A 24435-nucleotide genomic window follows, 5' to 3' on the forward strand; every position below is an offset into this window, starting at 1 on the left:
AAGATACAAAAGCCCTTTTCAACAATTTTTAGACTTTGTTCTCTGTCTACGAGAAACGCGCAAAAGTTGTTCATCAACGAAAACACATTATTGAAGACATCTTAAATTATGCAGACAATTTGAAAAGTACACTCTAAAAATACGCAAAAGGTAATTGCCCGGTCTTAACTAGTACACAGAGGCTTACTCTTATGAAAGCACGACTATTCATTACCTGTACTAACTTTGCTTAATACAAATATAGCACATAAAGAAATAATTTCACCATTTTTGGATGAAGCATCCAAGCTACAGCATTGCTTGGACCAAATATTATCCCTGCTCTAAAGATTGACTGGTTACAGCCACACAATATATCTCAAATCAATATACATAGGACTACGTGAGAGTATAGAAGAAACTGAGTGACCATTTTTTTTTTTTTGGCTACATCTAAATGAACATGCATCAGTGGGTTTATGAAAAATGCAGTACAAAAAACCGTGCTATATATGATGTTCTCAATGATTTCAATTCTATGAGGGTTGTTTGTAAAATAAGGTTCCAAATAATTTTTCACAATGGAAGACATGTTTCCTGGCATTTAAAAAAATTGGAAAGCTCAGACTTTCCCAATTTTCCCGCAAAATCACCAATTAAATCAACTTTTGGTTTTGAATATGGCATACTATCTTCTTGCATATCTCATTTGTAAGACTCTTCCGCTGCACTGTGAAGGTATATTAAAACCTTCTCTTTCAGCATCCTTTCGATTCTTAAATGCATCCCACGCATGTGTTCCTTAAGTTCAGGGAAGAGATGGTAATCACTTGGTACTAAGCCAGGGCTATAGAACGGGCTTGTGGCAGTGTCCCACCAAATTCAATGATGAGAGCATTTGTTACAAAGGCGATGTGTGACAAAGCATTGTTGTGATGGAAACGCTCTCTTTACGGGCATGCCTCTCTTTTTGTGTTGAATTGTGCAGGAAAGGATCATCAATGTCTCTCAGTAGTGGTCCGCATTGATTGTTGTACCCGCATGCATCAATTGGCACTATAATCATCCCTTCCTCTACCAAAAGACGCCCGCCATCACTTTGCTGGCACACAGTGTTTGTATGAACTTCTTGGATGTCTGCATTGAGGGAATCGTTTCTATTCTGGTAACCTGTTCGGGACCCACCTTGCACCACCCCGGCATCTTCTAGATGTCGGCAACTTTTTGAGGTGGAGGGCCAAGTTGCATGAAGTCAATGAGCAGGCGGGCACGTGAAAATTAGGAAGGGGTGGGGGAGAGAGAGAACATGCTGGCAAAGCATAAATATTTGGCAAATTAGCACTAGTTTTCTAAACTGGAATAAAAATCGTTAGTATTTTCAGCACGCAGGTCACAAAGTTCTAATGAAACAGCGAATACAAGCGAAAATACCGTTTTTCAAAACAGTCATGATGGTCTTCACGCAGGAAGTGGCAAGGAAAAAGGGGCAGGGAGATTTGATGCCATGTTGGGGCCACATAATACTGCCATGCGAGTTTCAGTTTCCCAACCCTGCCCTGTATGATGCTCACATCATCTCATATAGCTGCCAAGCTGTCGTCCCTTGATCCTTCAGCATTATTTTTTCAGCTTTCGATGTCACTTCGTCAGAAACCGGTAACGGTCCACAGTGTTGTTAGTCATGGAAGTCTGTATGTCCATTTTTGAATTTACTGCAGCATTTTTCCACATGTTGTGCACTCAAACGCCTTTTCTCTCCAGACTTTACACAGCTGGAAATGAATGTCTAGTGGAGCAGTGCTTTTTCACATAAACAAACAAACAAATAAATCACGGAGCTTCATTTGCACCTTGCAGGAGAAGCAAGTGAGACAGATAGTTCACCAAGGTGCGGAATAGCAGAGGGGGAACCAAGCTGCACACCAGTGTAGCTGGATTTTGCGTAACAGCATTCCTCACGACTTCAGTTCCTTAGGGACCTTATTTTACAGACAACCCTCACATACCTTATGAACTAATTGATCATGACGTCTCACACTAACCACAGCCAACTTTACCAAAGTGAAACATTCATCATTATTGACATGTGCGCACATTTAAGGGGATGCACCTGTGTTCACCTCTTACATTTAGACCAGTTACAAAATTGTGATACGATATTGGCAGAAAAACGAGACATTTGTGCATTCGCACAAACTCTCAAATCAGCCCCATATTACTCACTGCACCACAGCCTTTATCGGTTATTCCGGAAAAAAATTACGGAGTGCACGAAGAGACCCTTATTTAATCATCATACACACAGCAATCAGTCAAAATTTCACAGGTTTGCAAAAGCCTTGTTGTTCCTCAAAGCAATAATACGCGATGTGTGCGAAAAAGCTGTGTGTTTGCACATTTCAAATAGTAACGTAACAGTGAGACATTCAAAAAATCAAATTACTAAAGGTAGTAGTTATAAATTGAAGAGCTGTCAACATTCACTAGAGCACACTGAGTGTAAGCGCATACATCGCTGTTCATAATTATACGTTAACACAGTCCAACAAACACAACAGTCAGGAACGTGGAAGAGTGGATGATTAGAAATCATGTCATAGTTTATGCACATAAATAACAGCACGTCACCGGATACTCCACAGAGAGGAGAATGCATCACACATCATAGGAGATGACGTCGAGATTCCTGGGTGCAGAATCGCAAGGAAACAGCCACAGGAAGGGAGACCCTACAAAAAGATGAAACATCAAATCTCTGTGATCAGGAACTAGACAAAAGTGTGAAGTTTCTATAAAAAACAAGTACTTCAATGAAAATTAAGCTGTTTAATACAGCTAGACCTCACTTTAACCAACTACAGTACAACTAAGCTCTCAGCTCTTTAGCTTTCTCAATGGGCACATAGCGTCTTCCGAATGTGCGCTCATCAGTCTGAGCGGAGAACAGTGTCTTGCCACTTCAAAAAATACCCAATGTTCTTACGGCATGCTGTCGTGGCAGGATGTGTGCGTTAGTTTTCTTTACACTGAAGAATACTGGGTGTTTGGTCCACATTTTCTTTTTTCTTTCAAAGTGATGAATGGGCATTGTGATGAGCTCTTCATTTACACATGAAATTATGATTGGGGTCACTGGCCATCACGTTCAACGAAATTATTTTTTTATTGAAATTACTTCTTTTTTTCTCACTGTCACATTACTTGACTTTTTCTTGCGATACCTTCCAGGCCAAAATCCACAGAATTTACACCTCGCAAAAACAACCCATATTCAGAGAAACAAATTTTCCATACAATAAAGTTAATTGCCAGTTTTATCAACCTTTTAATATTGGCCTTCAAATCCAGTTGCCCAGATGCAGACATCTGTGCCTGTCTTGTATTCATGCAGTACAGTCGCATTCCGCTACAGTGAACGCCGCTTCAATGGAAAATTCATTATTCCTCGTCAGCAGTCCATAGGAGTCAGTGCATAAATATAGTTGCCACAACGAACACTTTTTCTTCGATCGTCTCGCTTCAACGAAATTTTACGATGCAATTCCAGGTTCAGATACTTATTCCTATGCAGTAAACCTAATCCTTAAGATTTTGATGCATTTTCAGAGTCTGAAAAATGCGTCAACGAAGTCTATAAACGCGCTGGTACCACCAGAAAGCGCCGCTGTTCAGCAAGCATGGGCGCCAGCAAGCATGGACCATTGCTCGATGGCGATGGCAATGAGACTGCCCTGCTTTTGCCACTGGCTTGTTTTGAGCCGCACATGATACGAAGCTGAAGCTGAGTCGCTGATTTCATGGTTTTCTTCACGCAGCTATTAGGTGCAACCGTGGAACGATGCCTTTTTCGATTCCGATGCTTATTATTATGTTCGTGCTTGGCCAGCGTGGTAACTAATCAGAACAGCTGTTCGTACGCATTATCAACAGAATCGGCTAGCCGCGAGTGATGGATGATAAGAATGGCATCAAATAATGCAAAAGTCGCCGCTCCACGATACCCTGTCTCCATTTTGGCGTTGTCAAATACTTTTGACGGCGGACAGCTGCTACTGTTGACGTGTTAATGAAACTGTCTCATTCATTCACGAAGGCGGTTTTAGGTGTTATTTCAGTGTGCTTTCCCCCATGGCCTCGCTATGCATGGGTGAGAATCACGCCACGACACTGCTGGGAAAGACTAGGAAGCAGCGAACATTTTTTGAATTTTGAGAATAAACGTTCCTTTGTTTTGCTAGCTCAGATCAGCTATATTTTTAGATTTCACTACAACGAAATTTTCACTTTAACAAAATTTTTTCCGCACCCCGTCAGTTTTGTTGTAGCGGGGTTCTACTGTATTGTAAATGAGAAATGTAGCAACAAGTAAACATTCACGTATCCTTTTAATAGAAGGTGTAAAAGCAGTATAATCAACTGAACCTCCTTCACACTGACAACACAGTTTCTCTTGAAAATCTAAACAAACTAATACCGACAGGATGTTCCAATGAGGCCAAGCATGTAATTTATTGGAGTTGTGTTTGGCTGCCTGACGAAACTCTCAATCATGGCCAGGAGGTTCTTATAGACGAACACACATGTTCAAACACCTGCATTTATGAAGTTGATCGACTAAGTATCTTCCCACAAGCAAAGTCGCAAACTTATAAGCACAAAAAAAAACTGAGAACTACACATTTAGACAGTGAACGAAAACGTGGCGTTGATATAATAAAGTTAGAAAAGAGGCGAAGGCGCCACAGTTGATTTTTGTGCACATGTGAGCAGTTGTTTCGAGCCTAACAAATCTACCATGTAAATCCCATGTGCTATGTAAATATATATGTCAAGCATACTCCAGGCAGCTCGTTTCCAAGCATTGTTTTTGATTTTCCAGAGTGTTACCAACGTATTTGCACGAAGCGTTCATGTGCTTGTAACAACGCAAGCACAAGAATAATATGTCAACAATTAGAATAGCACCGCAATGACAACATGATGACTGTCATGTTTCCACATTCACAAACAATATATCCCGTTAAGCTATGATCTACGAGTAAAATGGTCTGCAGCACAACTTTAGCATTATCTACTACCCTGGGAAATGTGGGATGATCCCTCACATGATGCAGTCGAATGCAGTGGTTTGAAATACAAGCATCAACGAACCAAGAACGGGGGAACCTAGCATGAAACCAATTAGGACACAAAGAAATGGTGGTGTCAAGTTTATGGTTGAATGAAAAACTGAAAGTAGACGTGAGTATGTACATTTTACTAGTGCTATGCAACGTGGTGTACCCACTATTGATATCAAAAGCTGGTTGACACTGGTGCGTCAGAAGCACCTGCATTATCATGGACAAATGAATGGAGCATTGCATCTGGTCTGCACAGTGAACATCACCTCTCCCCCAGCAGTGACTAAGAGCACAGTATGATGCCTTACAAGGCCTTTACCTCTGAAGAATACAGTGTAGGAAGGTAACAGAACGAAAGAACATTTATTGCACTTACCACGGCCACAAACTTCACTCAAGAGTGCCATTTTTGGCTTCCTCGCACGGAAGGGTCCTTTCTTCTGTATTTGCTCAACAGCCGTTTCATCAGACAGAATTGCCTGGAACTGGAAAAGACGTGAATTTTAAACAATATTTTAATTTCGAACATTGTGAAAATTCGTTAAAAACATATCAGTCGTTTGTACGGTCCCAAAGGAGCTACTCATGCTCCATATCAAGCAACATCGCTAAAGAAAGGTTACCAATACCTTATCCGGGGGCCAATTCTGCCTTGTTCAAGACGCATTAATATTGTGCAAAACAAGTCCTTTTCAACTCTGCTCTGTTGACTTAAGATGTTACTGCCCTAGTATTTCACATTCGCAACATCAGGGTACTGCACATCACTTCACTAGTTCACAATCTCAACATGAAGGTTGGGTACGCTACAGAACTATTGCCACAAGTGTTTGTCTTCCCCTGGTAACAGCTTCCTAGTTTGCTTCAATCGGTAGAAGGTGTCACAGTGGTATAAAGTCAAACAGCTACAAGTAGCAAAACTTTCTTGCTAATATTTAGGCACAGTAAATCTTTCTTTAACCAAAGTAATACCGTATTTACTCGATTCTACCGCGCCCTCGATTGTAACGCGCACCCAATTTCCACAACGGAAAAAAAAAAGTAAGACATCGATGCAACGTGCACCCATTTTTCTCGATGGCCCGCATGATCACAACACTCGAAAAAAAAACGACTCCTTTCGGGAGCGTCTTCCATTTAAATATGAGGTACGGGGGAAGCTTGTGCCCATCTGACGTGTAAAAGAGCATTGCCGTCACTGTAGTTTTACCGTGGAGCGATGTCAGCACGCGACCTTGCTTCGCTCCCTTCTTCTCGATGGTTGTGGTGCCAGGCATGTCGAAGTAAAGAGGCGTCTGGTCGGCATTCCCGATTTGTCCAAGCAGGTAGCTGTTGTTGTGCCGCAAGTTTAGGACGAACCTCTGAAAACTGTGAAGCTTTTCATCATACTCCTCCGCAAAACGTTTCGCATATGCCCGTTTGCCTTCAGAGGGAAAAGCCTTTCCTCTTCATAAAGTTAGTTAGCCAGCACCTGCTCGCTTTAAACTGGCTCTGCATTAGACCTTTTTCTAAGGCTAATCGCATAGCCCACACTTGGAGCAGTTCTGTCGTCACGGGCCGCTGTGCCGCTGGCTGCTCAAGCACATACTCGCCGAGCAGCTCTTCATTTTGCGGAAACCGACCCTGCTGTAGTCCACTGAAGCCTTTGCGTGAAGCTTTGCTGTCGACAATCTTCTGCTTTCGTTTCCGCTAGTCCCGCACGCACGTTTCGGGAACTCCGAACGACCGCGATGCAGCCCGATTTCCGTCTGTTGCTGCACGCGCGAGGACTTTTCTTTTAAAAGCGGCATCGTGGTGCACTCGAGTTTTTGGAGTCGGCCCTTCCATGCCGTCGATGCTAATGCACTACAAGATGACGAACTTCTCAGCACACGTACAATGTGCCGCACATGGGAAACACATAGGCAGAAATGGCCGGCGCGCCATGCCTACGCACGTAAGGGGCGGCCATCTTGGAAATACCGATGGCGATAGAAGGACCGTATTCATTTTTTTTTTTCGTACTCAATTCTAACGCACATGCGATTTATGAACTCCCTTGACCGGAAAAAAGGTGCGCATTAGATTCGAGTGATTACGATAATTGCATGCACAGTCAGCACTGCATATGTCATACCCACATGCATCAAGTTATTAACTATAGCGAACAGTTCCAACTGCCTCCAGAATATCAGCACTGTGCATGTACAAGTCTGTCCCAAAAGTTTCCGGAAAGTTTTTTTGCAGTTTACAGCGCCACCTGGCATGGCGACGCTTCCGCAGCAGAAGTTAGTGGGGGAGACAAGCTTCAAGATGAGTCAAGTTTCGCTTGCCTGCAAGTAGTTGTTGATGTGGGTTACGCCATTGTGAAGAGGAGTCCACCGCACCCTCATCAAGAAAAAAATAGACGAGGATTTTAAGCAGTGTCATGCAATTAAATATTGCCTGAAACTGGACTAAAATAGTGCAGAGAAGCTCAAAACACATCAGCAAACCTATGGTGATAACGCCATGAAACAAATTCGTACTTTGATATGGCACAGAAGGTTCCGGAAAAGTCGCAGGTCTGTCAACTACGACAACAACTCTGGAGGTGCGTCAAAATAAAAAATGAATGACACGGTGCTGGAAGTGCATCATTGCAAAAAGATTGACGATTAACTGTTCAGATGATCGCAGAGGAGTGAGAATATCGAAAACAATCGTCCTTGATGTTTTGACCAAAAATTTTTCAATAAAGAAAGTCTCTAAAAAATGGTGCCAACGAATGAGACAATGGAGGAGTCGCACCACACTGATTGTCTCCAAGTTGAAAGCTAATATTGATGTCAATGCTCCAGCCACTGTACGGCCTCAATCTATCCCTACCAGTCCCCCCCCCCCTCGCCCCCGTTCTTGCTTGTTTCTTTTAGTCCAATGATCAAAAGAACCCTGAAGAGAATTTGGCATGGCACGCTGGAGATGGCAAACAACCTCACTAAAAGAGGTTCTCATCGACGGCTTCCAAGGTGCCTTCAGTGATTGGGTGAATCTTTGTCAATGCTGCATTAGAGCAGGGGGACAGCACTAGAGCAGGAGGACAGCATGAGAGCAGGGGGACAGAGCAGGGGGACAGCACCCTGTTTATCAAAGCCCCACAAACTTTTATATGCAATACATTGACAGCTGTTTTGCGCTGTGCCCCTACATGTATGCTTCTTCTGAAACTGAAGCTAAGTCAGTTTTCGAGCCATTGGCAGTCATTTTTCAAGTGTGACATCCCTATTCAAGTAGATGCTGTCAAGGTGGAGTTCAACCCATAGGACAAACCAAACCAATGAAGAGAAATGAGTAATGTGCACACCTGAAAAACGAGTTGTTCAACCTGAATAGATTTTATTTGCCTTCCATATGACAACCTATTTAAAAGAAACCTTGAGAGGTTTTAGAAGTCAGTAGAACTTCATGGTTAGCAAGGACTGTCATTATTGCCGACAATGTCACAATTTTTTTCACAGTTGTTACAGCAGGAGCTTTAGTACACGCAAAAAAAATCTCATCTTGCTCTGCCTATGCGAGCAAGCCGAAAAAGTGGGCGAGGAAACCTACTTCATCTTCGGCTCCTTCAGCAGAGCCCTGATGCGCTACTATGAACAGTTCTCACCGCTCGCTGATCCGAGCTGCGAGAACAGCTCATGGTTTAAGTGACATCGCAAAAATGTGCCTTCCCCTGAAGCGAGCTAGCAAAAATATGCACTCTTTTCACCACCTTCCCATGTTTATCGATAAACTTCTCTCTCACACAAGGCTGTAGCAAGATACAAGGATAATTATACTGGCCTGAACATTCAGATCAGTGAGAATAAAAATTTTTTGCAAGTTTAACAAGCACACACACCTCTGACAAGGGAGTGAAAAACATGCAAAATATGCACTTTCATCTACAGACAAATCGGTGTGTATGGCGTGTTCTTCAACTACTTCAAGAAAAACATTCCCCGTGGTTCACAATACTATGAAGCTCAAAGTTGCTTCTTACCTGATCACACATGATTGCAATGACAAATATTCCAAAAAGAATGCTTTCCACCAGGAGGCAGACGGAATGGATTCTGTCAAGAAAAGGAGATGCAACAAAGCACATTGAACGTAATAATTTCAAACTGCAGATACAGATACAATCTTTCCTTGTTGAAATTGACAATGCATATCAGCTTGCCTATGTTATTTTTATCTATAAAGCATCCCCCTATATTGAACTTCATTTTCAGAGTTGATATTCCTTTTTTGCTAGTGGGGTGATTGCTCGATGCCTCACTGGCTGATGAAGCATGTCCACTTCTCAGTTTAGCAGAGGGATGAATTGGGCTAGTTAGTTCATGGTTTTTTGTTGCGCTGTGAATGATGAGATGGGAACCAAACAGGCACTACAGGACATGTCGTGTGAAAACTCGCAACTGGTTTTCCAGCTGCGAGTCTGTGCATCACCAGAACCAGTCATGAGTTTCTGCACCACTTGTTCTGTAATCCCTTTCTCGTCCTTGTCTCATCATTCACAGTGCAACAGGAAATCATAAATACATCTCGGGCAATTTCCACGAGTAGCGGCTCTTCGCACATTAAAATATTAGTTACAGTTCCGTGGCCATATACGTCCTTTTCTGTGCACGCAAATAGGCCACTTTTTCATGTTTGCTGCTTCCCACATCATAGCTCTTAAATGAGACTATCAGCTGTTGCAACTGTTACAAAAAAAAATATCTAACTTTAAAAGACCTATGACAGCCAAAATTTATCTACGCGACTTTTTTACTAATTTGGTAGCCTTGTGTATGCTAAAATTGGTAATGCTAAAATTTAATAACAAGTAAGCCGACATGTCATATAATCAGTGATTTCATCACTAATCCTGAATTATTTGAGCATCACTTAGAAAAGCTCACCTAAATTGTTAGAATCTAGCGTCCCATGGCAGAAGAGCACCTAGACCGCATGTGCACAAGCTTTGGTGACATTGACAGTGATTGATTGATATGTTGGGTTTAACGTCCCAAAACCACCATATGATTATGAGGGACGCCGTAGTGGAGGGCTCCGGAAATTTCGACTTCCTGGGGTTCTTTAACACGCACCCAAATCTGAGCACCCGAGCCTACAACATTTCCGCCTCCATTGGAATTGCAGCCCCCGCAGCCGGGATTCGATCCCGCGACCCGCGGGTCAGCAGTCGAGTACCTTAGCCACTAGATTACAGCGGCGACGGAAAAAGAAGGCGCCATCAGCACTCGGTATTCCCAGGTGGTCTCCCACCCAAGTACTGACCGAGCCCAATGCTGCTTAGCTTCGGTAATCGGACGAGAACCGGCGCATTCAGCATGGTATGGCCGATGGCATTGACAGTGCAGTTATCAAATCTGGGCCCTGCATGCGATAATGAATGAATCGATGTGGAGGCTTCAACATGAGTTAGGCCTATTAAATGTGCTTCCCCTCAAAAAACGGCTGCTTACTTCACTCCTGCAATAAGCAGCTGAGACTGCCTTGAGAAAAGCACGACAACAGAGCGAGAGGGGTGATGAACAATAGCTCTTGTCAGGTGCCAGTCGTGGTATCCTGTGCGCCCTGCAGATCTTCTGTGACATCAATACACGCTTTTCTTGTAGAAGGTCACTCGGTGCCTTCATCTTCGTCATATTAAAGGCGATTTCATAAGGTGTTCCCAATTCAGATAAAAACACACAGTTGTTTTAAAACCAAAGTAAAATATCTTAAAATTAACATTCAGCATTATATCGGTCGGAAGTGCGCATGTATGTGGGACAACTTACAACACTAACATCTGGAGTTTTCGATCTTGGTATAGGGAGTCCTTCAAGGCAACAGCCAGCATTGACAACATAGAATCAACTTCAAGGAAAAGTGATTGCATAGCATCGCTTTACTGCAAAAGGCAAATACGATACTTACACTCGGTTTTGCTTGTAAGCCGGGCTATGAACACAGTTTGCACATTCCAGGTTCCATGACACAGCCACCAACACAATTATATACAGGCACCCCAAACCTGTAAGGCGTAAGGATAAGGCATGGTACATGTTACATAAGTACAGGTACTTTCAGTGAAGGAAAAGTCAAGAACAGACATAGTATATGAATAGATGCTTACCAACATAGAGGAGAAATTGAATAAAATACTTCTGGTTCTGTTCTCCAACACAGTTGTTGATCCTGTGAACACAAAAGCACGGAATGTCACACAGGTATAACAACACACAAGCATTTTGAGCACAAAGAACTCTTCATTGCAGATGTTGCTCTGTTATAAAGCTCAAGCACCATATCATGTGTTTTAGAGAACGCTAACTATATTCAGCCAAAGAAAATCTTTGCCAAAGCTCTACTTATTAAGATACACATGGTTGGCATAAGTGAATAACCCACTAGCTTTCTCACTGCGGAGAGAATGTTGTGACATTACATCAGCTCCCAAATTAGTCGGTGAAAAAACGGCCCACTCCTGAATAAATGACGTGATTGCCTTTAAAAGGTCCCACACAAGGCACCATCACAATTTGTGTTTACAGGCTGTATTTGTAAAGCATTAATTGGGGTGCATTTTTCTGAAAGAACTCTCCAACTCAAATTATTATTGATAAAATACGAAGAAACTGAAGAGTCCTGTTAAGGTGTAACAGCAAGGGACAGCCGCTGTCATAAGGCACCTTCCCTTTGGCTCGAATAGCATTCACAAGTGGCAAGCATTGCCTGCATTCTTCCACCTGCTCATGTCAGGAGAGCACACCCCATTTCGTGCAAGCCCTGTTTCTTCTCTTCTTTCTGTCTTGATGCGTAGCGCATCTCCGACTGTGGCAGCATGGCGTGCTTCACATGAGCTATGGCAAGTAACATTGCAAGCCATGCCTGTAGCACAGAGCATGCATGCGCATTAATTTCACTTCTCTGGAAGCACAGCTGCGTTGAAAGTGAGAGCACTTCAAGTCTCCCAACTGAAGTTTATTTCAAACATTTTTAAGCCACACAACGGTATCATACTTTGCAGATACAACTCTCACTGAGCGATCTGAGCACAATGCTTTTCTTCTGCGATGCCTAAACCTCGTGGAGGATCCTTTAAGTACACAGAGTACATTGGTGTTGCTTCTAATGCTTAAGCTCACGTGCTTAGCTCTGAAGTGAGGTGGGAATGCAAACACATGTGTACCTAGATTAACTCTAATTATCAGCAGGTCGTAGTCGCATAAATCGCCAGCGCCTCTGGTTATTTAGACACCACAGTTCTTGTTTTCAACCAAGCATGGGGACAACACTGCTTTAGCAACTGTGGTATCCAAACCCTCGCATGTATTGCTTCCTTCAGTGTCAATATATTTATTCTACTGAACAATGCAGCCCAGTGACAGTGCTGAAAGGTGCAGGCAATGCCATTTTGTACAGTGGTTGCAAATCAACAAATGAGCTGTTGAGTATGCCTAAATTTTTTTCAAGTGATAATACGTGCCGTGAAACACAATTGTAACTGTCATACATGTGACAATCTACTGGTTTAGAGGCATCATCAAGGCCTCTAAAAGATGGCGATTCAGCCTGAACATAATGAATTGCCTGGCATACAGGTCCCTTTTATGAAATGTTGTCAAGGCGTTCAAACAAGCCAAGTAAGAAGGGTGCCCATTTATGCTGAATTTGTTTACGATCGCCCCATTTTTAGTGGCTGTGGGATGGCAAATACTTTAGAAGCATTGAGTAAATTCCTGCAGTAAGAGGCAAGTAATGACTACAACTCTTAACACACCAGGGACAATGGTGGTCCATCCTGCGGATGCATCGCTGACATATTCTGCAGTGATGCGCACGTGGCGGCCGGTATGTTTCACAGCGAGAGCATATCGTCCAGTCACCCTATTTAGTGAGAAAGAATGAAAGTGAGTGCACTGAATGAACACAAAAACCAGCACTAAATTCATGGACATGCAACGAATATTTGAAATATATCGGTTTTCTTTATAGTTAATTCTGAGCGACCTCATATGCTTCATGTCTTGTGCATAAAGAGACATGACAGCTTTATGCAATTTTACTGTTGCTGAATCAACAACTATAGTCACTTGTTATGTTAGTGTAAGTAAATTAAGTTGATTAAGAAGTATCGAGTTATCTGTGGCAAATAACAGGAAGACATGGTAGTGTAACCCATTATTTTTGGTAAATGCAGCTACATCTAAAATATTCCAGTAATGCGGGTATACTCATGTTGAATTTTAGGTAATGCTACTCGCTGGAATCACCTGTAAAAGCCTTAGCTAATTCGCGATGAAGTGTAGTACATCCATGGTTCTTGATAAGGCAAAAGAGAAATGTAATCGTTCTGCTTTAATCCTCACCTTGTCATCCATAGGCTTGTTAGCCCTCAACGCATCCGAAAAATCTAAGTTCGTCTGAGGTAGAGGGACAGTTCCGGGGTCCGAGAACACCGCTCTGGTATGTGCCATCAGTGTCAAGAACACGATGATGTTGAAGCAGACCACATTGAATGCTCCCCAGAGACTGAATGAAAATTTTACGTACAGGATAAGTTATACTACACAATATTCTAGCACATGTTCAATACGTCTTTAGCACTGTGCGAAGGAACCTATGGGCAGAATGCACGAATGTTTACTGACGTTTTGGAGCAGCTGAAGTTAGTGCCATAGAAGCGCGATGTTCTGTTAACGCCACACCTGTGCTGATAGTAAACTTCGAGTTCGAGTTCATACAACTCTCACAGAGATGCAGGATGAGAGCATGCGATCAGAAGTGTCCATCACTTCGTGCATTGTCAAGTGACATATGTACCGATTTTACCGATGCAACATCTATCAGAGTGGACACTGTCACTCATCGATCAACCTGTGCGCATGTTTCCGAGATCTTTAGATCAGCTGCCACAAACTAAGTTCACTTTAGAAGTTTAATTTCTATCGGTACATTAGTTTCATGTGTATGCGTTGTGGGTGCTTTATTCACGGCGAACGTCGGTAGGAACAAGATAGCGCGAGAACGACGCTTGCATATACGCACCTTGAGTACATCGTCGGGATGACCATCCACTCGACGATGGCATAATCGGCATAAATAATCGATCCATAAGTGGAACACACGCAAAGCAAGCCACAAATATCGTAACGCCACACAACCATCGTTATAAAGGCAACATGTCAACACCGTCAGCTGCGTTATGAGAGAGCCATGTTTCTGTTAAGCGGTTCGACGACACGCCCAGATCTTCATACGAATATTGGCATTTCTAACAATTTGACTTGTTCCACGGTAACATCGCAACCATACAAAACATGTCGCCTATGCAGTAAAATGTATGACACCTCAGTTTGTGCTTATCACATAAATTCGCGTAGTTGAAGTGGTCGCGCCCCCTGGCTTTGTTACTGAGAAACGCCCACTTGTAGTTTGGATTTCTAACACCAGTTGTATAAAACGCTGCCAAGGCTGCAATACCGCAGTTTCGGTTTCGGTCCCTGCGGTTTTTAATAAAATTCTCTGTTTTTATTTAGTTCTTCTATTACATTTATTCTAACTGGGCTACATACACTATTTAGCGCGTTTTTGTTGTCTCATTCAAACACATTCACCCACGAGACTTCGTAATTCGCACGTGCTCATCCAGGATATCTCGTGGATGAAGCATACACGCAATCCGCTGGCTAACTTCAAACAGCTGATGATTTTTTCGATATTCACAATATTGAGTTATTGAAAAGTCGATGCAGGGTATGTCAGTTACTTCACGTTCCAGTGGGTCAAATCGAAAGACGATGCTTCAGCGCTTACATAGTAGTCAAAATCTGTTTTAACTGTTTTGCTAAAACAGATTTTGACTACTATGAAAGCGCTGAAGCATCGCCTTTTGATTTGACCCACTGGAACGTGAAGTAACTGACATACCCGGCATCGATTTTCTAAATCATTGCTCAACTTGGCATTGAATACTGGTGGTAACTACAGATGGGCTAGCACAGCTTTCTTGTCGGATGACATCGCCTACTGGATGTTCGAGGGACAAAATATGAACGTGAGCTATGTTTACAACCTGCCTCTGGCTAGCCGTGTCGGCGTGCGGCATATTTTGTGACGTCATCGCATACCCAGCACGGAGCAGTTCCTTGGTTCGGTTTTGAATTTGGCTGGTTGTTTATTGCTTATTTACGATTGCTGACGAGTGCCTCGGCAAAATAAACCACCCTCACCGTTACTGGAAGGCATTATCTCAATGTTGTCGAAAATGCTCCGGAGCATGCCTGTTCCAATAGTCGTGGTTAAACATGATTAGAGGACCATACGTTTCAAATCACAATATGATGATAATCGAGGTACACCATACTGGGAAACTTCAAGCTAATTCTAAAGTTACTATATTTTTTATTTATCTATGAAGACACGGAAATGTAGGCTTCCTAAGAATCATAACATCCATATCGGGGGAAAAAAATCAAGCATGAAAAGGCGGGAGGGTGAGGGCATGCCTCACCTTCTGCTCTTCTTTCGTTCCTTATTTCTTTATCTCGCTTTGCGTAATGCTCCCTCGTAACGTGAGCCAACACCTCCTTAATCAGGGACCTGTTATATAGGCTCAGTTTTATTACACCAGATGGTTTTCCTAAATTAAGGCACTGTAGTAAGAATGCGAAAACGCCCTCACATACAGGTTACGTATTCGCGGGAATACAAAGTGTACTTTTTAGTGACTGCTTCGTGACTAGATTTATTATTTGTTTTTGTTGTGACTAAAATAAAGTTGGACAAACTGTCGAAAACAATTTGTAGCAGCAAGAAACTCACAGGTTTCCTTATGCACACACCTAAGGCGACTGGAACGTGAAAGCCATCTTCATTTTCTACTTATTTGATTGATTGTTCATGCACTGCTACTCTCCGAAAGCTTTCTTCAAGTAATGTGGTTTTGCATTGCCTCTGGAATATATATATATATATATATATATATATATATATATATATATATATATATATATATATATATATATATATATATATATATATAATGACAACTATAAGATATATCGATGTGACCGTGTCGATAGAAGAGGAGGTGGCGTATTAATAGTGGTAAAAATAGTCTCATCATTTCACCTTGATACAAACCCTTCCATAGAGATAACTTGGGCTGTATGCATTGCATATCATGCCAAAATACTTATAGGATCATGTTATCGCCCACCGGATGCGCATTCCACCTTTCACCGAGGTTCTTCGTGATAACATAGAGCGAGCTACACAACTGTGTTCAGCTGATATAATATACATTTTTGGTGATTTCGATTACCCGCTCATTGGTTGGTCTACTATGTCTGCCACATGTCGCATCTCATCAATTTTTTTAGAAGTAACTCTCAACTACAACTTTTCAGAAGTCGTTCAAGAATTCACCCGCGGTACCGAAATACTCGACCTCGTTTTCACTAATGCACCTGAAACTACCGGAGCGATTTCATGCATAGAAGGATTTAGTGACCACAAGCTCTTTCATTCCCAGATGAACCTACCTGTAATGTTTACAGGCGCAGTGACTAAAACTATGCGCCATTATAACCGTGATGACTATGACAAATTTGACACCAACTTGGAAATATTTTATCACGAGTATTTTCTGCCGTCATTTGCCTCACGGACCGTAAACACCTTCTGGATTTTTTTTCAAGAAAAAATATTAGAGCTAGTTGACCAGTACATTAATCTAATTTTTATATCCAACAACAAGACTAACCCTTGGTTTACAAAGCAGCTTCAAACATGAAGAAATAAAAAGAAACGTTCGTATATACTACCGCAAAACTCCATGTTTCTGCTTTCTACTGGGAAAAATACAGGGCTTGCTTGCAAGAATACTGTATAGCTCTAGGCGCAGCAAAGAAGAAATATTATTCGCAGGACTTGCCCTCGCTTATCAAATATAATCCAAAAATTTTCTGGCATGATGCTAAACAAACTACTTTACATGATGCTACTTTACATTATGCTAAACAAACCCCGCTTTCTGATGAAGCTTCCGCGATCGCCTTCAATGCATATTTCGCCACAGTTTTTACAAAAGAGGATTATTCCAGTGTGTCATTTGTCCCTGATCAGCCCTTCCCTTTCATGACTCCCATCAATATCACTGCAGAAGGTATCGCGAACCTCAGCACGATGCTTAAAGTCTCTACTTCATCAGGCATTAATAACATCAACTCTGAAAGACTAAAGAACACCACTGATATTTCCAGTAGCTTTCCGAGTCTTATCTTTAACCAGTTTTTGTCATCTGGTGAACTGCCTAAGGACTGGAAGATTGGCAAGGTAGTCCCCGTTATAAAGTCCGGTGACAGGCACTCGCCCCGTAACTGTCGACCCATTTCACTAACATGCATATCTTGCTAACTACTTGAACATAATATAGCTTCTCATATCTATGATCACCTTGAATCGAATAACTTCTTTTTCTCTAATCAACATGGTTTCAGGAAAGGCTACTCATGCGACACTCAGTTGTTCGAATTTACCACTCACCGTCACTTTAATATGAACAGCAATTATCAGACGGATAGCCTCTTTCTCGATTTCGCCAAAGCTTTTGATACTGTCTCTCATTGTCGTTTAATCTCTAAATTGTCTTCTCTCTGCGTTGATTCATTAACACACTCCTGGATACGCAACTTCTTGTCATCCCGTCAGCAATTTAGAGTGGTTAACGGCACTTCATGTAACATTTGTGATGTCACATCTGGTGTTTCCCAAGGTAGGTGGTGGTGGTGGTGATGATGATGATGCCTCAACTATGGCTCATACCCACTCAGAAGGATTGGCCAAGCCAAGAATCAATTATATGAATTTTTGGCCCTTTCAAGTAATAAATAATCGCAATAAAAATAGGGGAAAACGTATTTGGAAACAGAAAAAGCGCAGTAGTTGCTTGCTGCCTTTCAGACCAGATAGTTTAGGCTGTATATCTTGAATATAAACTACATTATTATCCAACACGTTCAAAATTTACGTTTTGCATTTGTTCAATAGTACTATAATAATACGTACACAAATAGGTTTTTAGAAATGACATGCTCGTCTTATTTCACCAGAATACTTCACCGACATATGACAATGAGGCTGAACTGATGATCTGTGGCAAAACGAAAGCTGCTATACATATGTAGGAACAGCGCGGATTGAAATTTGTATTGAATTTCATGATTCGAAAGTAAAAAATATATACTTTTAATTGTTGGCACTTTACAAATGAACATGGAATATATCAAGAAGCAAGTTTTTTTGTTTATCAGATGTAACTCACTGCTTTTGAATATTAGATTTTCAGATGATCTGACCGGGCCTTCTCACTGCGGAAATAGTTTATTTCTTTCACCAAAAATGTTCCTCATAAACGGACCGAGTGTTGCTGACATTAGGTTATCGTGCATGTTTTGGCAATATCATCGGTCAACAACGGCATAATTATTATTTACAGCACTTTCAATAGTATTATCGTCCCTTTAGAAGAACTTCGGTGCGTGTTGTTCGAGTATATCAGCCCAAAGAGCCGCGCGAGCCCTTTTACAATTCTTGAGGGCAACACCGCGGAGCGACCGCCTGTCAAACCCTGCACTGTGTGTGCGGTGTGTGTTTTATGTACAATGTGTATCTTCTCCTCCTATCTCTCTCTTTTTCTCCCTCATTCCCCTCTCCCCAGTGTAGGGTAGCAAACTGGACTTAGTCTACTTAATCTCCCTACGTTTTTTATATTCTTTCTCACTCTTTTCATACAGGTAACATTATTACGGTTAATAGTATACCTATTACAACTAATAATAATACATGTAATATATATAGTATACCTGTTACAAGTTATATATCACCAAAAGTATACTTTAAACCTCCGCGTATGTAAAATGACTTTTTTTAAGTATGGCTATTTTCCTCGAATAATTAATTAATGAAACACGCTGCCCAATTGACTGGTTTCTTTTCATTCAATTACTGCATAGTCTGCATTCTTAAACGACCTCCGTGCTCCTACTTATTCGGGTCATTCGGCATTAGCAACCCCAATAGTCATTACCACCATGTGGTGTTAGCGACGAGTGCATTTTTGCTTTTCTAGGGGCGAAGCTCCTTACGCCGTGAGTCGTACGTCCCGTGTTTGTAGTAGTAGCCACCTCTCGTTTAGTCCTAGAAGGCCCGCTGGATGGCAGTACTTGTATATGATGAACATATGATAAAAAGATGTGAGATGGCGGTATTTGTGTTCACTAGATGGACGGATAGACAGATGGACGGACGGACGCATGGACAGACAGACAGACAGACAGACAGACAGACCGACAGACAGACAGACAGACAGACAGACAGACAGACAGACAGACAGATGGACGCACGGACGGACAGACAGACACACAAACGGACGGATGTACGCATGGACGCTTTGCCTCACTCATCATCAATCCCTCCGGGGATATGCTGTAAATTTTTTTGTTTTTGTTTTTTAATCCCTTTACTTTTCTTTACATACGTACGAAGCAAGCAGAAACTTTCACATCATGTTCTCGTTTATATTACATGTGTGTTTCTTACTGAAATGTATTTTAATATTTATTCATGCTTGTAATGACCCTTCTAGGGCTAACAGTAATAAACAGTAATGCTAGCTATCGATGGTATCGATTCCGCTATCGGCCATACTATCCCTTGTTTATCGAAAGTAGTGCAACCGATAGTGTCCTTACACTATGAATAGCTTCAAAGTAATAATTGATGCTATTTTATAGAATTTAGTGATAATTCTGGATCGCTCTAGAGAGCCTTCATAATATAAAAACTACTCCAGATCAATGCTGTGGTCGCTGTAACTATCTCTAAACGTTGCTTGCGATTGCAAACTAACTTGCCGAAATTAGAATGGAAAGGGAATGAGTGCACGCGTAAACAACAAGGACAGAAGGGGAGAATAACAATAACAAGAAAAATCAGGACCACTGCACGAAAGCCATGCCTGCGCTGCCGGAGAACTTGATCCGCACAAATGAATGCTTGGCCGCTGATCATGTTTCTTTCGTGGGAGCGATACCTGGCAAGTGTCGCAGAACTAAGGCGATTTCATTGTTCTTGTTGTCGAAGCCAGAACTTTCGGAAATAAATATGCTCCGATTACAAGAATATTGCCGACAAGAAACAGAGGGAAATGTACAGTACGCGGCAGCACAACCCAAGTTCGAGCAGAATGGGAAACGTCAGTGTAGGTACTGGTGTTGGTTCCTCATTTCCCCATGACGGCCAGCACAAACAGAGCAAGAGACTGAAGAAGGGGCACGGCACAGGCGCTGTCTATCAACTGAAAGTTTCATAGAAAGCAAGGGATATTTCAAGAACATTTCACGCGTTGCATTAAACTTTCAGTTGCTGGACAGCGTCTATGTCTTCTACTTATTTGCGTCTCTTGTGCTGTTTGTGCTGACCGTGGTTGGTGTATTCCAATTAGCCCGATGGGCTATCTTGCTACGGCTTCCTTTTTTTTTTACTGATAAAAGGAGCGCGGGGCTGAGGAGGCCGGTTGTAGTGGAATAGCACTACAACAAAAGGGAGAAAGGGAGACAGAAGCTTTCTTTTAAAGGAGGACGGCAGAGAAGTCAAGACGTCTTTTCAGTACGAGAGCATCACGACAACTTCTCTATTCTACAGTATGTACACCACTCTCGTCGAGAGTGAAAAGGAAAGTTAAAAATCATGCAGACAAACACAAGTATAGATATAGTCAAAAGAGTATCATCCGTACCCCGCAGGAGCAACGTTTTCCAGTAACTCAGGTAGATAACACTATCGGTCCCTGCGGCTTTCAGCTTTTTTTCTTTTTTTTTCCAACGGGTGGTCGAGTAGGTCGTAGAGGCGCGCCGACGTCAAGGACGCTCTCCTTTCTTCCCGAACTACTCGTTGTATTCTTTGAAAAGAACCACTGTTGCGCGTCCTGCCCAAGTTTCCTTTTTTTCTGTCATTTCGCCGCGGGTGCTTCAATTGACGTTTCTCAGAAGCGGCGGTTGGTTTCCATTTTGTGACAAATACAATAAGGCTTTTCTGTAATAGCGCGGTAGGAGCTGCACTTTACGGTGAAGCAATGGGCTGTCGACAGGACGGCCTATTGCTCCACAATAGGCTGCATAGACGACTGCCAGAGATCGGGCTATAGGGGGCAGCACCGTCACCGTGCTAGTGTGAATAGGCCGCTGGCGGCGCGCATGCCAATGCACGCAACGGCACGTTTTCTGAGCGCTGTGAGCTGATTGTCGGCGAATAAAATGCGTTGACTGCTGCCCAGTCGTAATAAATATGTCATTCATTGCTTAACGGATGCACGAAGCCCACTGAACGTTACTTTTACGCGTGACAGAAACGCAGTCTGCCATTAAATGGGATGTTCGCGCTTGGCGACTGTCTGCACTTTCGCACTGCAGTGTGTCACATTTCTTGTATTTTTATTTTAGCTGTTGAGCTTGTGTCCCGTCTACTGTGTACTGCTGAGCATGACTGAATTCATTTTTTCTTGCACGCTGGTCATGATTACCTACCCCCTCACCCTTCCCCTCCAAAAAAAAAAAGGGAGAAATTCGATACTTTGGGGCAATGAACCTAAAAATACAGCGATTACTCATTCCGCCTTTTCGTCTCAATTGTTTCTTTATGGAATAAACGTAGGACAGTTGATAAGATTATTCAGGAAAGCTACGTGACTTAAAGCGCTTAAGCGTGCTTGTTCTTACTCCTATAACAGTATAAAAAAGTAATAGTACAGCCCGCAGCTTTCTTATATTGATTATCTGCATAAAAGTGATGGAAAGGTTCGAATAATTGATGGAACGAAGTTTTTTTTTTTTTCAAGCGAATGGGGGTCCGCTTTTTCCGTCTGCCTAGCACAACGCCACAAAAGCACTCAAGATAATTTGTAAAAAAATTACGTTCTCCTTTAAATTATACGGCATATGTGATCCACGCCGTCTGGATTAATTTTTATAATCTGGCATCATTTAGGCGAACCCAAATCTAAGAACAAGGGTGAGGTAATAAGGAAACTCCAACCAAAAATTGCATCACAGCGCTTGAGTTAGCGCTTGGTCTGGCTTCGATACGTTGGTTTTTTGAATACCCTTTTTGATTGGAGTTTTCTAATTGCATCATTCCTATTCCAACCAGGCAGACTTCTGCCGAAGGTTCACCTATAATAAGAACACGGGTCTGTCTGTATAAATATATCGCCCAATGCTAAATTGCGCGATATAGTTTAATCATATAGGCAGTTCAAGTTCAATCAGCTCCGTGTCATTTAATTGAAATACCGAAGTGTCAGAATTTACTATACAGCAGTGTCATGGGACTAGAACGGTACAATACAAGGTTATCTTACGCACAATTAAGGCTCGTCGCATAACCAATCAGCAAGAACGCCCCAATTTTTTAAAGTAGACACCCAACAACATTGCAAAACTTTAGTTTACCCCTGAGTCACTAAAACGCTGCATTCACACAATATTAATTATTCCTCATGTTTGGGTTGACGCCAAGTGCACTTTACGATGGACTTCTGCTAAAAAGCGACACCTACACCGACATGATCCTGTCGAAGAGAGACTGCGACGACAATACACATCAACCTCGCCAAGTGCTCGACCTCATTTTATTGTGGTACATATAGAAGGTTAAGGTTAAGTATAGGTAGCCGGCGGATCTAGCCTTGCATAATTTGCAGGCAATTGCCCCGCCCGGTTTCCTCTTGATAATTGTAGCTAATGTCCTTTGTTTTTCTTTAAATAAGCACGAGCAGACTTTTAAAATAAAAATCGTGCATAGCGCGACGTAAGCCTGCATAAGACGGCGGCCTTTGTGCTATTCCACGTGCAGCATTGTGCCGGTACTCTATCTCGCTGCTCTATACCCCAAACATAATTGTCACTTATCACCAGTCCCATGCGAGGTCTGTAGCAATCAAAAATTTCAAGAAAAGTCGCGACACCTGTTTCCTGAAGATCGAGGAACCACGCGGAAACACAACATCAGTTACGCTGTCCCATGGCGAGCCTAACTGTTGCAGTTCCTCAAATGAACCTTGCCGTTCCTTCTTAAGCTCACGACACTTAAGCAAATAGTGTTCTATATCACCCTTTTCCTTGCACTTTGGGCATAAGGGCGTCGCGGAGAGCCTGATCTTGTGGAGCCATGCTAGTGTACGCGCTGATCCCATTCGGATGTGACGAAGCAAGCAGACCTCTTCCCTTGATAGCCCTTGTGTCACACAAGGCTGGTGCGGCGTCAGCCATAACGAGGGAAAATGCTTATTGACAGCTTCTCGTAAGATACGCTGATTGTCTTTGGGAGCCTTCTTCGTTGGTGTAAGCTCCAGAGCACTCCGGGAAAGTCTGTCAGCGGCCTCATTACCCGCTATACCCACATGTGATGGAATCTATTGAAACATAATGTTTATACCCATGCCATGCAGGTCTTTAATGAGTGATCTTTGGGTGTATCGATCCAAAAGCAAGCCATGTTTTAGCCACTGCAAAGCGGGCTTGCTGTCCGAAAACAGCACGACTTGTTGCTCCCTACAAAACTTCAGTTTCTTCAGGGCGGCCTGAATTGCCACGCTTTCACACCCTGTCGATGAAACAACGCGCTCTAGTCGCGCTGCCCAGGACGCCTTTAGAGATGGGATCACAAACGCTGCAGCGCTTGCTCCGCGCACTATTTCGACTGATCCATCGGTGAAAACTTTCAAATGATCGGCGTACTTTTCTTCAATATATTCAAGTACCAAAGAACGTACTTCTGCTGTGAGTGTGGAACGCTTGCTGTGCATCCGCGGAATCGTCACCTGACAGTCGACATCCTCATGTGACCAAGGGGGGTCTTGTCGAAGCTGTCTTTGTTTACGGAAATTGATGATAAGATGGCGAAGGGTGTTGAGGGCCACGAAAACTCGCGATTCCGTGCGTCGCCGAAGGCGACTGAGTAGTGCTTGTCCTGGGCTCGATTCGCGAAGTCGGCAAAGCCATGTCAACAGTCGTTGAGAGGCGAGAAGACGTAACGGCGGAAGACGAGCTTCATGAAGCACCTTTATGATCGCTGCAAACTTTGGCACTCCCGAAGCAACTCTGAGGCCTTTACGATGAATTTTTTCCAGCCGTTCGTATACTGTGACTCACTCGGAAAGATTAGAGGCAATGGGAAAAGCACATAATGGACACTTACTGCCTCGTGTAATTTTATCATTAATGTTGGGTGGCTCCCCCAGCTTGTTCCTGCCATCCTTCGAAGAATGTTTACATGAAGT

General features: G+C 42.6%; 1 protein-coding gene and 1 non-coding gene across 2 annotated transcripts; both read right to left on the reverse strand.

Moving 5' to 3' along the window:
- Positions 1-2558: 2558 nt before the first annotated feature.
- Dnz1 (DNZDHHC/NEW1 zinc finger protein 11) lies at positions 2559-14439 on the reverse strand. Its single transcript, XM_037423182.2, has 8 exons — positions 14142-14439; positions 13463-13625; positions 12874-12980; positions 11227-11288; positions 11028-11124; positions 9100-9172; positions 5479-5587; positions 2559-2708 (listed from the first exon to the last, which is right to left on the reverse strand). Exons 1-8 carry the CDS (start codon positions 14258-14260, stop codon positions 2635-2637), a joined length of 804 nt encoding a protein of 267 aa, XP_037279079.1. The 5' UTR covers positions 14261-14439; the 3' UTR covers positions 2559-2634.
- On the reverse strand, positions 10334-10452 carry LOC119173040 (5S ribosomal RNA). Its single transcript, XR_005109995.2, has one exon. It is a non-coding gene; the product is annotated as a 5S ribosomal RNA (ribosomal RNA).
- Positions 14440-24435: the final 9996 nt, after the last annotated feature.

The sequence above is a fragment of the Rhipicephalus microplus genome, chromosome 4 (assembly GCF_043290135.1).
Source record: "Rhipicephalus microplus isolate Deutch F79 chromosome 4, USDA_Rmic, whole genome shotgun sequence".
In the NCBI taxonomy this organism is placed as follows: domain Eukaryota; kingdom Metazoa; phylum Arthropoda; class Arachnida; order Ixodida; family Ixodidae; genus Rhipicephalus; species Rhipicephalus microplus.

Coding starts and splice junctions, on each gene's coding strand:
- Dnz1 (XM_037423182.2), bottom strand. CDS start 14,260: ATGGTTGTGTGGCGTTACGATATTTGTGGCTTGCTTTGCGTGTGTTCC. Junction 9,173..11,027: donor GCTTACAAGCAAAACCGAGT/GTAAGTATCGTA, acceptor TTTTCTTGACAG/AATCCATTCCGTCTGCCTCC. Junction 5,588..9,099: donor TTGCAATCATGTGTGATCAG/GTAAGAAGCAAC, acceptor CGTCTTTTCCAG/TTCCAGGCAATTCTGTCTGA.